This window comes from Peromyscus eremicus, chromosome 4 (assembly GCF_949786415.1).
Source record: "Peromyscus eremicus chromosome 4, PerEre_H2_v1, whole genome shotgun sequence".
Lineage (NCBI taxonomy): Eukaryota > Metazoa > Chordata > Mammalia > Rodentia > Cricetidae > Peromyscus > Peromyscus eremicus.
Window position 1 is genome coordinate 140093773 of NC_081419.1, and position 15461 is coordinate 140109233.

At 52.6% G+C, this 15461-nt stretch overlaps 1 protein-coding gene across 1 annotated transcript in view; it reads right to left on the reverse strand.

Annotated features, from left to right (window-relative positions):
* The window catches only part of Prex1 (phosphatidylinositol-3,4,5-trisphosphate dependent Rac exchange factor 1), a 162933-nt gene that overhangs the window by 66716 nt on the left and 80756 nt on the right, over positions 1 to 15461 (reverse strand). Inside the window, exon 6 of the mRNA XM_059258980.1 lies at positions 12815 to 12916. Coding sequence (XP_059114963.1) covers positions 12815 to 12916 — 102 coding nt within the window. The remainder of the gene's footprint in view (positions 1 to 12814; positions 12917 to 15461) is intronic.

Below are 15461 nucleotides of genomic sequence, written 5' to 3' on the forward strand. Positions count from 1 at the left end.
AGAGACTAGCTACCCCACTTTCCTGATGGATTGTACCCTAAAATACAGACACAGACCAGCTACCCCACTGTCCTGATAGACTGTGTACCCTAAAACACACACAAAGAGACCAGCTACTCCACTGTCCTGATGGACTGTGTACCCTAAAGCCATGAACCCATAACAACCCCTTCCTCCCTTAAGCTGATTCTGTCAGATATTTCATTCCATTGACAAAAAAAGGTAACTAAGATGTTCATTTCTTCACTCATTCACTCATTCATATATTCATTTTTTGAGTATCATCTGAGTGTCCTTGAAGTCAGAATCTGAATATACAAGAAAACAGAAAAAAATAAAAATAAAAAAAATCTAGTCTGCTGGGTATCCCAGCCTAATACAGATGATAGAGACCAAAGAGCAAAGGGAAATCAAGTCTCTGTTTCAATGGCCAGCAGTGAGAAACACTGTGAGGAGCCAGAATGGACATCAGGAAATGAACTTGGAACTGGGAGGTCACACGCTGAGTGAACAACGTGGCTGGCAGACAGACAGACAGAAGAGCAGGCACAAAGGGAGTGAGGTTGGAAAGACACTGGGCATGACAAGGAACGGTAGGTGACTGGGGTGGAGGGTGAGGGGACCACAAGAGAGCACAGGGAGACGGGCAGGTGACAGAGGTGGCCACAGACACAATTGCTGCCCCAGCTTTCTCAGTGAAATGGGGGGGACGGACACCTCTTGGGGCATAAGTGCGGCTCAGTGGTAACCATTTGCCAAACATGCTCAAGGCTCACCCTGGGTTCGATCCCCAGGACTGAAAGATAAATAAACGAATAGGCCTCTCCTTCAGAGGACACAGGACAGAGGACAAAAAGCATCCAGCCAGTTCTCGACCCAGGACCCAGCTACCATCAGCTCACCCCACCCCACCTCAGACATGGGCAGGGACATTATCAAGGCCAGACTGTGTTTTCTAGAAACATGGCCTCATGTTGCCCAAGTTAGCCTCCAGATCACTCTGTAGGTGGGGAACTTAAACTCCTGATCCTCCTGCCTCTGTATCCTGGAAGCTGGGATTAAAGGCAGGTGCCACCATGGTCTGTTTATACAGTGCTAAGGGCTTCCTGGCTGTTGGGCCAGCACTCCCCGAACTGACCTCCGGCTGGTCTCAAACAAAAGATTCCAGCCACTCACTAGGTGTGGTATGTGAGACTAGGTGTGGTGTGTGAGACGTGGAGGAGACTATGGGCCAGCACTGGTGGGGACGGTGCTGAGGTGGCAGTGCCTGTGCCTGCCACGGCCTTCCTCAGTCAGGGCACTGGGACAGCATCAGAGGAATTTCCAGCCACCCACCAGACAGCCCGGGCTCTGCCACCATGCACTCTGTTTCCTGTATTCACAGTCCATGTCTCCTGGCTCTCCTTTCTGGATCCCAGGGTGGCTTTGCACACTAACTGGATGGACTCAGGCTATCCCTCCTTCCTTCAGCATCACCCCCTACTAGAAAGCCAGTGGTGGTGAAAATGGCATGGAACACCCCAGAGTCCCCTGGCTGAGCTTGAGAGACAGGTCCCAGACTGTCTAACAAGGGAGACTGTGGTAGCCCCAGTCAGGGGGGAGGAAGGGCTGGGATCTGAACTTGGGCCACCAGCTTCCTCGCGGATAGGACAGCAAAGCAGGAACCAGCTGCCCTCTGGTCAGGCCGGCAAAGTCTCAGGAGACCGGAATGGCCGGCAGCTTGTTCACAGAGAGCAGCTGTCTCCTACATGTTGTAGCCTGAGCTAGACGTCCAGTCACTCCTCAGAGGGGGTCCCTACAGAGCAGCCAATGCCCAGTCAAAAGAAGAAAAGGGGCCGGGCGGTGGTGGCGCACGCCTTTAATCCCAGCCTCGGGAGGCAGAGCCAGGCAGATCTCTGTGAGTTCGAGGCCAGCTTGGGCTACCAAGTGAGTCCCAGGAAAGGCGCAAAGCTACACAGAGAAACCCTGTCTCGAAAAACCAAAAAAAAAAAAAAAAAGAAGAAGAAAAGGGTGGGTTCCTGTTCCCAGCTGACTGCCTGAGGTCAGCAATGAGGATGGGAACAGAAACCAAGCATAAAGGCCAGGCTGGTAACTGGCCCAAGCTGCAGGGGGAAGTGCAGACTTTGGGGTGTCTCAGGGGAGTGTTGGCTACCCTCCAAGAAGCTCCAAGAACCAGGAGCTATCCCTGCCTCTGAACCTCGGCACACGCTGCTTCCACCAGGCCCTCTATTCAGGCTGTGAGGAGGCAACACCACACTGTATAAGAGCAGGTCAGGAGGGCAGTGGAGGAGAGCTGAGCAGGGGGAGAGAAACCCACAAGAGCAGTCTGTTCACTTTCAACCTCACTGTGCACTCCTGGGGGAAGGGAAACCTTCTGAACAGTGGTGCAGGACAGCCACACATCCCTGTGCAGCACCAAATCAGGCCACTTCCTCTACTGCACCAAAAACTAACACAAAATGTGCTGACCCCCAAATGGAAGAACCAAGACCATACACCCGAGAGAGAAGAACACAGGAAGGAGCCTTTGTCACAACCTCAGGTCAGGCAACGCGCTTCCAGACACAGCCACATGTAAAACAGCCTCACAAATGTGACGCTCCGCTTCATCAAGTTCAAAGCCATCGTGTCCCCCAAGGACACCATCCAAGAAGAGGGAAGAGGAATCAGTGGAGCTGTTTCCAGACTAGACAAAAACCACAACCAAACAGCAAAGGGACAGTCCGGGGCTGGGGAGATGGCTCCGTAGGGAAAGCGTTTGCCCTGCAAGCTGAGGGCCGGAGTGGGATCCCCAGAGCCCACCTAAAAAGTCAGGCGAGGTGGTGTGCACCTGTAAGCCCAGAAATGGTGAGATGGGAGGTGGAGACAGGCGGACCCTGGATGCCTGCAGGCCAGCTAGCCTAGCCTACGTGGTGAGGAAGACCAGTGAGAGAGTCTGTCTCCAACAAGAGATGGGAGGTACCGATGACAGACTGCCAGGACCATCTTCTGACCTCCACACACACACCTTGGATGCATGGACGTGTGCACACGCACACACACACATACAAATGACAAGGTTAATTTTAAAATAAGTGAAGTGTGTGAGGGGTAGGGCTGGCTGAAGAGTTAAGAGCACTTGTTGCTCTTCCAAAGAACCGGAGTTCAGTTCCCAGCACCCATATCAGGTGACTCGACTGCCCGTAACTCCAGCTCCCAGGAATCTTGTCCCTCCGGCAACCACACTCACATGCGCACACACAAGTAAAAATAAAATAAAGTAGGTGAAGAGAGCCACCGAGACAGCTCAACAGACAAAGGAGACTGCTCCCACACCCAACCACCTGTGTTTACCCTGGGAACCCCCACCCCACCCCACAAGAGTTAAAAGGTGAGGATTCCCTATCTAATTCAGAACTCAGCTGGATTCAGGTTACTCTGGGTTAAAACAGAACCAGCTTCCAAGGTGACAGACTCCCATCCTGAAAACCCAGGGATCCACATCCAAAGTAAGATAGCTGTGTGAACGTACAGGGCCTAAAGAGGTACTCAGCTATTTACTAAGCATCTTTTTTTTGGGGGGGTGGGGGCGGGCTATGATCAAGAAGCTACTGAGCTTTGTTGAAGTTCAGAGGGTCAAGTGAGCAGATGCAGACAGTGGCTGGGTAGAGTAATCACACCAGTATGCTTGCTGGAGCTTTCCATGAGAAAGAGGTCGGCCTCATAAAGGGGTGAGCACCCATCGCTAGAGGCATCAGTAAGAGATTCAGGCCTCTTATGCATCATACAACTCAAACAGCTTCCCAGACCCTGTTGCCAAGAGACAGATGCCAGACAGGACAGCCCACCTCTACCCTTCTCTGCTGTGCGACCTGAACAAGTGAACCCAACTCTCTGAGGCAGAATGTGCTCATAGTGAAATCAGGTCACATCCCCCGCTGGCCCACCAACAGATGCAGAGGTGAACGTAAGCATCTTCTTCGCAGACCAAGCGAGCACAATGTGGATTGCTGTTACCATCACTCCCATGGTAACAGTCACGCATTCACTGCTGTCTCTCCACAGCAAGAAGAACAACGGGGCTGTTCAGCTGCGGATCACACCACAGTGGCAGCCAAGAGCTCGGGCTGTGCACCCAGCACCGTAACCAGCGTCACCAAGCACTTCCATCCCAATGAAGAAACTGAGGCATGATCAGCAGAGCCTCCAAAGGCCACAGACAGGAAGTGGGACCTGGAGGATGCTGGCTATGGTTATAGGTCTCCTCCTGTTATGCTCTTACAAAGTGTTTAAAAGAGGCCGGCCCTGGGTGAGAAAGGGTAACAGGCCACCGCACAAGCCAGGCTGTGCCCCTCCCCCCCCCCCCCCCCCCCCCCCGCCAGCATCCGCTCCAGCCCGTGTGGTTTCACGAGTGGCCTGGGGTTCCTGGAAGGGAGGAAACAGGGCAGAGGGCCTGGGCTTCTGCAAGCCACCTCATACCCCTGCCCTTTGCAATCACAGGTACCAAGATGGTACACACAGGCACGACTCCGAGCCACTCCATTCTGCCCCAAAGTAGGGGGGGCCCGCCACAGCACAGCCACAGGAGTAGAACCCAGAACACGAGTTTCTGACACCAGGCCCAGCTGGGGGACAAGCGAAGGTGGGGTGAGCAACTGCTTGCTTGCTCGAGCTCCCTGGGGTGAGTGAGAAAGCATGGAGAAGAGGAATGGGGAGCAGACATGCCATGCAGGCCCACCACTCCTGACCCTCTCCTGGGCTAGGAGTCACAGAGAGGCCACTACAGCCAGGCTCCCGTGTGGGTTCATGTCAAAGGTGGAGCCTTCCAGCCTCCTACCCAGCAAGGGCTTTGGCTGAGACTCAGGTTGGGAGGGTCAGAGGGATTAACTCCTCTGTTCCCTGGGGGTGTGAGCCTGAGGCTGCTGGTGCCTGAGGGGAAGCCACCTGAGGAAAGGGCCCCCTGAGATGGAAACTTCAGGGAGAAACAGCTGGAGACACTGGCCTGGGAGTGCCTTGCCACAGCTCTGCCAGGAGTCCTGGCTGTTTTCCATTCTATTCTGAAAAAGCAAGTTTAAGTCAGGTTTTCAAAGTGCGGAGGCAGTTAATGACATGAAATGATAAATTGGGCTTTCAGTCACTAGCGGGACGGAGCCATAAACTATAGTGTAAAGACAATGCTGCATTTGTCGCTGGAAGATGCAATGAAACCCTTCACTGCTACACCCTGGCATTGGCAGACGCCTGAAAGCTGACACAGGTCGAGGAAGCCATGCTAGCATCTCCACAGAAAAAAGGGGGGCCTAGAAAGAGGTGCCAACCACAGGCTAGACCAAACAGAGCATCACCCCCACTTTCTGGGGCTGATTACAGATCAGGCCTTCCAATGCAAACTCTGCTCACAAAGGCTTTTTTATCTAGCTCAGAGGGCATTGCCCACTCCAAACAGTGCAGTTCTGGGGTCTCCTCTAGTGACGCTGAGGAGAACAGGGGGATGAAGTGGAGAGCATCTAAGGTAAAGAGGTGTAAATGAGAACGGCCCCCACTGGCTCATACGGTTGAATGCTCGGTCACCAGGGACAAAGAGAACTGTCTGGGAAGGATTAGGAGGCCTGTGGCCTTGTAGGAGGAGGTGTGTCGCTGGGAGGTGGGCATTGAGATTTCAAAAGCCCACTGCAAGCTCTCTCCCTCTCCCCTCCCCCTCCCCCTTCCCCTCTTCTCCCTAGATCAGGATATAAAGCTCTCAGCTATTCTCCATGCTTGCCAACACACTCTCCACCTTGGTGATAATGAACTAACCCTCCGAAGCTGTGAGCACACCCTCATTTAAATGCTTTCTTTTCTAAGTTGCCTTGGTCATGGTGTCTGTTCACAGCAATGGAACGAACAGTGACTAGGCCAAAGGGATGGCTCAATTACCAACCTGAGGACCCAAGTTTGGATCCTCAGCACTCACATAAAAAAATCAGAGCCAGCGTGGTGATGCATGTATTTACTCTCAGCACTTGGGAGGCAGAGGCAGGAAGTTTGAGGTCAGCTGGGTCTACAAAATAAGGATCAATAGAGGAAGACATTCGACATTGACCTCTGGCCTCCATACACATGCATGTGAACACACACACACACACACCAACACTAACAAGTACGTACACAACACACATCACACACACACACACACACACACACACACACACACACACACACACACACCAAAAAAAAGAAAAATGGGAAAAGAAAACAAGAAGTGAAAAACTTCTAGAAGAACTTGAAAAGCTGCCCACCACAGCAGAGAAAGCCTTGACCTAAGCAAACTATATGAAAACTCCATGCAAATATCTTGAGCAATTCTGCCCTGTGGGAATGCGGGAACCCAAGCCTCCTAGATGAGCAAAGAGACAGAAAGAGTGATACTGGCCGATCCCCTGCTCCTGGGTCCACCTGGCTGCTCAGGTCCAGTGCTGGTAGCAGACACACAGCTGACCTTACCCCAGCCTCCTCCCAAGCCAGCCCCCAGTCAGCATAGCCCGTGCTGACCTGGGTCTCCCTCCACCTGACAGTGACCAGTGGGGGACAAGGTGGCTTCCCCTTACAGGACCATGTGCCACGTGGAAAAGAAGCCAGCTGAGCCAAGGTCCATACTGCACCACCTCATTTTGGGGGCTGCTGTATATATGACCATGTGTACAGCGCATGGTCAGGGGATCACCACCACCCTAGATTCCACCAGTCAGGGACTGGGGGGCCAGCTTCCCAAGGAAGCCACCGCAAAGGTGACAGATAGCCCCAGGCACTACAGGGGTGGTGCTCCAGAGACAACAGGAAAACTGCCTGACGCTGGTGATACTCCCTCAGACAGCTGCAGCTGGAGGAAAGGGGGATAGGAAACAGGAGGGACTAACCCCCAACCCCAGCGTGAGAACCATCCTAGAGAGAGATGGGAAGAAATGACAGCAAGGGGACGAACAGAAGACAAAGAAATACAGGCCGCACCAGGCTCCAGCTACTGGGGAGGCTGACGAAGGAAGGTGGAGAGTTCAAGGCCAACCTGGGCAACTTACTAAGAACCTGTCTCAAAATAAAGAGGGCAGGGTGTAGTTCAGTGATCAGGTGCTTATCTAGCATATGGAAGCCCTGGGTTCAGTCCCCAGGAAAGACAGACAGACAGACAGACACATAGAAAGACAGACTAACAGAGAGAGTATATGTATTCCTATAATACACACAATAAACAGAAAGCAACTGAGCTATGGTAATATCATCAGATCAAATTGCAAGCATGGCCTTTCTAGTGCTTCCAGAACCTTCTTAACTCTAAGGACAAAGACAGCTCAACTGTTAGAGAGTGACACAAACACAGGCCAAAGTAAGTGTGTAGCTAATCAGGGTAAGCAGACCTTGTGTCAATCAAAACAGCACGTGTTTACTGAAGGATCTTAGAGGTCCCTCCATCCCTCCATCCACCCTCTCTACAGTAACTATAACTAACACACTACCAACACTAGGAAACTGAAGCACGGTGCTTCCATCACATCTCAAAGAGACATCTAGCAGGAACTGGGAGGGAAAAAAAGAAAATCCCACACCAGCTTCCTCCATGACAGTATCAGAGAATACTCCCCAGATGTGACTGTGACACACTCAGGGTGTCAACACAAGTCTCCTACACACTGTCCAATCCACACAGAAAAGCAGGGCTGTAAGCTCCATTCCTGTTGGGGAGGCAAACACAGACAGTCCAGCAAACTCCCTTGTCACACAGCTAAAAGAAGGCAGGAACGAAATGAAGCAGGACCCTGAAAGGTGATCTGGGCATGCCCTGGGAAGATCTTATATGAGAACACAGGAAGATGCTTTCAGTGTAGGAGGGATGGGAGCTAAGACAAGCGGCAGAGGATGGAGGTGAAGCAGGGAGGCCCGCTGGAGCTGGAGCAGCCTCAGGAGAGGCAGAGTGCAGGAGCCAGTAAGCAGCCAGCCCTGGGCAGGCTCCCCAGAGGTGCCAACAGGGCTTCTTCACCAACTGGAGTGGAGTGAGGGAGAGTGGGGGCCATAGATAACCCAAGGATTGGCCTGAGAAACCTCCAGGATGAAGTGGCTGATTCCTGGAATGGAGCTAGGAGGTAGGCTGGGAGGGAAGCCACTCTGGGGAAGATGAGAGCCAGCATGTGGAGGACAGGAGTGCATGTGTTAAGAGCTGTGAAAGGTCACAGCAGTGCCACTCCTAAATGCCCACCAGCCAACGAACGGACAATAAGGCATAGCCCAGCTTACAGGGGAATACTACTCAGTTGTGAAAAGGGAATGCCATATGAACCCAAGCAACAATGTGAAGTACATGATGCCAAGTAAAAAAAGCCAGACACACAAGGATAAGATTTATGACCCCATTTGTATGAAGCATCCAGAAAAAGTAAGTTCCGAGACAGAAGAGGAGGTGGAAGGAGGGATAAGGAGAGGGGCACACCCTGTTCAGAGGACGGGGCTCCTTCTAGGGTGATGGAAACACTGCAGGCTTACTGTGGGTTTGGGTGGCTCAACCTTTGAATATAACTGTAAGGTTCTTGTCAGTCACAGTGGATGAGGATAACACAGGAGTGAGACAGGGCAAAGAGTCCATGATAGGGCCAGCGGCATCCACACTCAAGAGGCCGAGGACAAAAGGAGCAAAGGAGATCAGGAACTAGTGGCCGAGGTCCCTCTTGGCCACCTAGGACCTCCTGCCCATCACATGACACCCCACGGTGCTTGTATACCCACCAAGATCTGGAAGACTCAAGGCCCAGGTTAGAGTTTGTTGGTCCAGCTGTGGACCCAAGGCCGTGTCAACAGCCAGGACGAAGCAGGGCCACAGCAAGAGCCAAGGACAATCAAAAGGGCCACTATCAGCTGGGTTCCCCCTGGGGACCTGCTTGCTACATATCAAGGCATCACCCAGCTCTGAATCATCTCCTTGGAAACATTGATGGAAAACTCAATAAAGCCTGAAAATGCCAACTGTCTATCCTGAGCCTGGGCTGAAGAGCCAAAATAGAATGTTCTGGCTATTCTTAGGCAATGTTCAAGTTCAGCTTTTGGGGCTGTTCCCAAAAGGCTTTGACTCTTGCCTATTCCTCCCCCACCCCAGGCTCCCCAGCCCTGCAGCCTGCACCATTGACAGTTCAGTGGGAACAAGGGGGCTCACAGAACTGAGGACCATCTGTGGGGCATGTTTGTATGGCTGAGGGGACAGGCTGGGGCTAGAGTTGGCTGCTGCGCGTATAGGGTCATCTTTTAGACTGCCCTGGAAACTGTGAGCAAAGGAGGCATCCCAGGAGCATGTAAAAGGCTCTCAGCCCCGCTGCTTGCTGATACAAATGTTCCAGTGGCGGGCGGGCTGGCGGGTGGGCGCCAAGGCAGGGACACTGAGCAGTTGTCTGTCAGGGACCATGCATGTCACACAGGAATCTCAGACCCTGCTGGCTGGTCCCCAGCAGCCCCTGGGCTCCTGATACACACAGCTGGAGAGAGAGGAGAGAGCAGCAGTGTGAACAGCTGTCAAGAGGGCAAGGCCAGACCTCCCCACTTCCTGTGGGTGCTTCCTGCAGAGGCAGCCAGCGGTTTGCCCCAGCTGCCTCTATCTCCCTGGGACAGGAGCCCTGTGGGACTAAACCCCAGGCCCTAGAGAAAAAGGGAACAGGCCTCAGGTCCACCAGGCTTCGAGGCCCATGGGTCTTTCCTCCCGAGTTACTGACACAGATCACAGAATCTGCTTCTCTATAAGCTCCTATGACCCCAGACTTGGTCAAGACCCAGAAACCAAGGGGTTAACAGTTCAACTCAGCTCTGAGGCTGCAGGTGAGAGTTTTCCTTCAAGGGTCAGATGTTCAAGGCTTAGAACCCAGAAAAGTAGACTAGCCACTGAGCCATGAAGGCACCAATGTTCTCAGGCCCCATTTAGGGAACTGACACGGACTGCAGGCGTCAGCCTCAAGCACCGTGGTGACTTAGCTCCCAAACATGCTTCTTTAACAGACACGCCACTTTGGGAGCCAGGGTTAAGACTCTAAATTGAGCGGCTAGTAGTCTGGGGCAGCCATTTTTCCCTTCCTCGGTGTCCTGATGGCCTCATCTGCCCTCCCGATGAGGCTGCAGGGGGTGTGTGCTCACTTCCTAACAAGTCCAGAATCGCTACAGTCTCCAGTTCTGTGTCACAAAGGAGAAACTGAGGCATAAGAAGCCGCATGACTGACTCAAAAGCCAGGGCTAATAAACTGCACAGCTGCAAGTCAGATCCAGGCCGCCACGGCTGCAAAGCCCAGCACTAAAGCAGGACCAGCAAGACTCCTGACGGCCAGAGCGCACAGCCCGGCTCCGCCAGCAGCAAGACTCCTGACGGCCAGAGCGCACAGCCCGGCTCCGCCAGCAGCAAGACTCCTGACGGCCAGAGCGCACAGCCCGGCTCCGCCAGCAGCAAGACTCCTGAAGGCCAGAGCGCACAGCCCGGCTCCGCCAGCAGCAAGACTCCTGACGGCCAGAGCGCACAGCCCGGCTCCGCCAGCAGCAAGACTCCTGACGGCCAGAGCACACAGCCAGGCTCCGCCAGCAGCACCAGACCCTCTCGCACACTCCGGTTTGTCGGGGGTGTTTTGGTGGTGGTTTTGCTCTGTTTGAAAGCTTCACAAAAGCGCAAGCCCCATTCTTAGTTCACGAGTTGTCCGAGCAGATTTTTCTTGCTGGATGTGGCCAGCGAGCCTTGGACAAACCAATCCTCTCTCTAAATCCCACAGTGTGTCTGCCTGAGCACTAGCAACTAGTATGAATGCAAAAACAGAGGGTGTCTTTTCGTGGTGTCCGGCTCCCCTTGCAGCTCCTGAGCCCAGACTGTCCACTGCCCCAGGAGGACACAGGCTGAGCTTCTTCTGGACTGCCTCACAGGTACAAGCAGCCAAGGGCTGGGGGAGGCACAGGGAGAGCTGAGCCCCACTGCCACAGCTTCTTGTGTTAGAACATGGTGTCCTGGGCTGGGGAGAGGGCTCAGTCCTACTGTGCAAGCACAAGGACCTGAATTCGAGCCTCAGCACTCACCTAAAAGCTAGGCATGGTGATACATGATTGTAACCACAGCACTGGGGAAGCAGAGACAGGCAGGCAGGCTCCTGGAGTACAACAGCCAGCCAGTCTGGCCCAACAGAGCACCCCCGGGCCCAGAAAGACACTATCTCAAAAACAGGTAAGTGACTCCTGAAGAAAATACCCAATGTTGGCCTCTGTCGTACACTCACATCATACCCCAACACACACACAAGAATCCTGACCCCAGCACTGCTGTCAGCTCCAGGGTCTTGTTGGCTGAGATGCTTAAGGTCACCCACCTTCTCTAGCACAAAGCAAAGGTCAAGATTTCCCAAGCACCTTCCTTACCCTCCCTCTGAACAAGGAGCTAGGTGGTCCCTATGAGCGGTTCATGAATGAGGCACCAGCAGTGAGATTAGCCTGCAGCAGGGAGCTTAAGAACCAGCTATCAGACAGGCCTCAGGACAGAGCCAGGGTCGGCACAGCCAACAGCCATCATTAGTAAGGGCTGGGAAAGCAGGACCGAGCAGCAGATGGGGACAGAGCCATCCATGGAGCTGGGGACCTGCCCAACTGTCGGTTCTGAAGCCGAGGATAGAGCTGTCTAGGGTCAGGTCTACACTGACTGCTCAGCCAAGACGGAGGCGGCTAGCAGGGGAGAGTGACAGCAGGTGCATGGACGACTGTGCCAAGTCATTCCACGCCCTCCAGAAAGAGGCCAGGTTTTGGTGCCAGTCTGTCTGTCCCTCCTTGGAGGGTGGCATACGGGTTCCAGTAACTGGCTTAAGGTTCAAGTCTGAGTAAAGAGTAATTGGCTCAGGAACAGAGCACCTGACCCAGATCTCAGCCAATCAGAACACAGTCCAGCTCTGCACACTGTCATTGGAGCAGAGAGACTGTGGGTGCTTGTACTGGCTGTTTCTCAACTTGACATAAGCTAGAGTTATCAGAGAGGAAGGAACCTCAGTTAAGGAAATGCCTCCATGAGATCCAGCTGTAAGGCATTTTCTCAATTAGCGATCAATAGGGGAGGGCCCAGCCCATTGTGGGTAGTGCCATCCCTGGGCTGGTGGTCCTGGGTTCTATACAAAAGCAGACTGAGCAAGCCATGGAGAGCAAGCCAGTAAGCAGCTTGGCCTCTGCATTAACTCCTGCCTTGTTTGAGTTTCTGTCCTGACTTCCTTTGGTGATAAACAGCAATGTGGAACTGTAACCCAAATAAACCCTTTCCTCCCCAACTTGCTTTTTGGTCTTTGTGTTTCATCACAGCAATTGAAACCCTAACTAAGACAGGGCCCATCTCAGCCAATCAGGGCACAGCACTCCCCAGTGGCTAGGGACAGGCTCAAAAGAAAAGCAACGGTCTAAGCAGGTTGAAAGATGATCAGTGGTCCAAGCCAAAGTTTCCTGTGATTGGTTAATACCAAACCACATGACTCAAATACAAACTATTTGGAATATACTATTCCCTTAGCCACAGATGGCTGGCCACAGCCGGAGTGACTCTCAGGCTGTCCATCAGAACTCCAAGAGAGCAGCTCACTGCCTCCTACTGACTTTAAACTTGACAGGGTGTGAGTCCAGATGCCCACAGCCATCTGCTGCCTCAATAGAGATGATGTTAGTCGTGGAAGCCCAGAGAACAGCAGAGAAAGAGGCAGGGGCTGGTGTGGGTCCAGCCTGGCCCAGGGCCAGCTCTGTCACTAGATGCCACAGCTCCTTAAAACAACAGTTTCTCTTGTTGGTGGGCCCGCCACTTTTGCCTGGGGACAGGACCAAGGAGTCTTACCTTGAGCAGGAGTGGGTATTTGCAGATCCTCTGGATGGGGGACAGCAGGTAACCCTCCAGAGGGATGTCTGTGGTCTTCCGGCCTCCAAGAAGCATGCAGCTCTACAAAGGGACATGAGGCAGTCATTAACATGGTCCAAGGACAACACGGCAGTGTGGGATTCTGTAAACAGTACAGATACTCAGGAGGGCAGCTCAGCAACCCTAGGAGAGGGGCCAATTCTAGAACCCTGCAGGAATCTTTTTTTTTCTTTTTTTTGAGACAGGGTTTCTCTGTGTAGCTCTGGCTGTCCTGGAACTCGCTTTGTAGACCAGGCTGGCCTCAAACTCATAGAGATCCACCTGCCTCTGCCTTCCGAGTGCTGGGATTAAAGGTGTGCAATTTTTTTTTTGTTTTGGTTTTGGTTTTGGTTTTTTCGAGACAGGGTTTCTCTGTGTAGTTTTGGTGCCTGTCCTGGATCTCGCGCTGTAGACCAGGCTAGCCTCAAACTCACAGAGATCTGCCTGACTCTGCCTCCCGAGTGCTGGGATTAAAGGCATGCACCACCACCACCCAGCTCCCTGCAGGAGTCTTTATTGGGGTCACACAGTGTGGCCTGGGGCCTGATCTCACCCATGATGCATTCAGGTGTTGTTTCCTAAGGCCACACCACACACAGTACCTCAGCAGTTAAGATAGACCACAGAACTGCAAATATAAAAGCACTGACTCTGGAGCCTTTTATCGAAAAATTTGCCATTCTGGCCTAGAGAAATTTAACACACACACACATATGTGCATGCATACACACGAGTGTACACACACACACACACACACACACACACACACACACACACGCACGCACGCACAGACAGGGAGACGGGACAGTCAAACTGCCTTACTTATATTGGCCAAACCTGAGAAGCACCTAAATAGCCCTCTGCTAGAGAAGGAAAGATTCTGTATTTTGTTTAAACTGATCTGTAGCAGATTCATACAACAGCACCCCAAACATGAGGGGACATGGGAGAACTGGGGCTGCACATAGGAGCCCATATAAACCCCACAACCAACTGGAGCCAGAAAGAAAAACAGATGGTCATGTTCACTTATAAGTCATTTAGAGGCCTGGAAAAGAATCCCAATGCTGTTTGCTTTTTGTTGTTTTTTTATCTTCATGTGCATGTGTGTGTCTGTGTGAGTATATGCCATGTGGGTGCAGTGCCTGTGGAGGCCAGCAGAGAGCCTCAGATCCCCTGGACCTAGAATTACAGGTGGTCGTGAGACCCAAACCCTGATCCTCTGGAAGATCGATATGAACTCTTAACCTTTGGACCATGTCTCCAGTCTTAAAACAGCTATTCATGGAGACACCCCAGATTCCAGCAGGCTGGGAGCAGAGAATCTTACCTGTGAAGTGGGGTTATGGTGGTGGTCTGTGAATGCCTCTGAACCGAGTCCAGACCCAGGTCTACAATGGTTACCAGAACTCCCACATATACCCCGTTTAGTCCAGACTCAGCAACTCCATGCCATCACCACTATCAGCAGCCCTGCTTCCAAGTAGCACCCTTGCCTCTGTTCATTCTGGGCTCAGCCCACAAAGGCTTCTCCTACCCCAGCAATGACTTAAAAAAGAAAAAAAAAAAAAATCACCATCTGTGTATGTGACAACAGCCCAGAGCCCGACTTCCAACCAGCCAAGAACTGGAAACTGTTACTATCTCAAGTCCTGGCTCAGACACTGGAGTCTGGGGTGCCCAGCCCTTAACTCCAGGACTAGTAAGCCACGGGGGGAGGGGGAGGGGTAGAGGTGTGCACGTCACTGAATGTGTATACTGAGGCTAGAGGTCAACATCGAGTTGCCATCTTCTATTTTATTTATTTGTGTTTGTTTGTTTGTTTGTTTATGAGGCAGGGTCTCACTATGTAGCCCTGACTTGTCTGGAACACACTCTGTAGACCAGCCTGGCCTTGAATTCACAGAGATCCACATGATGCTGCCCCTGCCTCCCAAGTGCTTGGATTAAAGGTGTGTGCTATCACACATGGCGTTTTTTGAGACAGGGTCTCTCACTGAACCTGGAACTCACTGATTTGGCTAGACTGAGCCCCAGGGATCCCTCTGTCTCTGCCCCCCTGCCCCAGCGCTGGGGTTACAAGTGTGCCACCACACCTGGCTTCTCACAGGTACCGGGGTCAAATGCAGGTCCTGACGTCCTGACTTACTTTACTATCTCCCTAGTCAGTATGCCATTTATTCCATGTCACAGGCAACGTCCTCCCCTTTTGAGGGGCTCCGACAAGAGAACTCATCTGTAGATGCTGGAAGCATGCATTTCATGTCTGCCGTGGGCAGTCTCAGTACCTAAGGCTCACAGTATATAGTGTATAGATATGTAGCTGAGGCAGCAAACTAGGAAGAAAGGCATCCCTGACACCTCAGCCTTCCCCCTCTGCAGACAGACATGAACCCGGACTCTCAGGAACCAGGACTCCCACCTACGGGTCCCTGTGATCCCAGCATGTTCTAGAGATACACAGGCAGCCTCAGGAACAAGTGTGCTGGCTGTCTCCATTTCCCATGGCAAGCCATGGCACCCAGAGCTGGCCTGAGTACCAGGGATGCCCAACTGCCCTCTGGGCATCATCACAGGCTCGCTTCTC